The following is a 1,098-nucleotide window of genomic DNA, read 5'->3' on the forward strand; positions in this document are numbered from 1 at the left end:
CCTGCCAAAAACACGATATTCGTTTGGGTTTTGTTTTTGTCTTGTGAGGGGGAGAATGCCTTTGGAGTTTGTTCCACCTGGTCAGACTTGTCAATCAACTTTTCTATTTAGAGGTTCTGAAAAGATTGCGTAACTTTGCAACAACAAAAAAAGCCTGATTTGTGGCAGACGGGACACTAGTTTGCCGCCACGACAATGCATCTGCTTACACAGTCATCTCAGTGCACCCTCTTCAGGCAAAAAACAGCATTCCTCTCTTGCCCCATACCACTGACTCACCAGACCTCACTCCGTGGGACTTTTTTTTTTTTTTAGTTTTTTTATCGCTTTTATTATTAAACCCTCAGTTCTTGTTTTTCCCAACCAAGAAGAGTGTGACTGCACTGGGCCAAGTGTGTGGGAAGCCTAGGAGAAGGGCAGGAAGAGGCTGGGTGTCTGGATCTCCATCTGCCGTCTGAGCTTGCTGGTGGCAGTTCTGTGGAATGCAGTGCTGGAGCTCTCAGATGGAGGAGCCTGCGTGCAGTGGTGGTGGCCAGGTTTGCTCCCCGTTTCCCCCTTTGTCCTCGTACAGCCGAACCAGCGGGCACGTATTGCTCCCCATCCCTGCCAGTGTTCCAGGTTCTGCCCTGGATGTCGGTGGTGGTCTCCCTCCAAGCTTTGCTTCACCTGCTTTGTCTAGTTTTCCAGCATCTGCTCACAGGTGCGGGCCACATCACTGAGTTTGAGGCGGGCGTAGTCCACTTGCTTCAGGGCCATCTGACAATCCTTCCTGGAAGAATAGCTAGAGCCCTCGTGGGGTTGCCCGGTGGCCACCTGGGTACGGTAGCGGATCTGAGCAGACAACTCGGCCTCCACGTGTTGCACTGAAGCTGTGAAGGCTGCCGTCTGCCGGTGCAGAAGTCGTTCATTCGTTTTTTCCTTGGACAGTTCGAGGATCACGTTACCTGCATTTTGAAGTATGGCACCTACTTCCCGCTCTATGTCTTCCAGGGCATGGAATTGCTCATTCGCCAGGCTGTAGGTAGCCTGCTTGCTGAAAGTGAGGAGGACTTGGAGCACTTGCTGATGAAGATCAGATTGCCGCCAGCATTATGAATT

General features: G+C 51.5%; 1 protein-coding gene across 1 annotated transcript in view; it reads right to left on the reverse strand.

Annotated features, from left to right (window-relative positions):
- Positions 1–675: 675 nt before the first annotated feature.
- Positions 676–1,098, reverse strand: part of LOC101653368 (mediator of RNA polymerase II transcription subunit 11-like) — a 5,662-nt gene continuing 5,239 nt past the window's right edge. Inside the window, exon 2 of the mRNA XM_045295011.1 lies at positions 676–1,033. Coding sequence (XP_045150946.1) covers positions 676–1,033 — 358 coding nt within the window. The remainder of the gene's footprint in view (positions 1,034–1,098) is intronic.

The sequence above is a fragment of the Echinops telfairi genome, unplaced genomic scaffold (genome assembly GCF_000313985.2).
Source record: "Echinops telfairi isolate 266 unplaced genomic scaffold, ASM31398v2 ScPeMD7_4225;HRSCAF=4972, whole genome shotgun sequence".
NCBI lineage: Eukaryota > Metazoa > Chordata > Mammalia > Afrosoricida > Tenrecidae > Echinops > Echinops telfairi.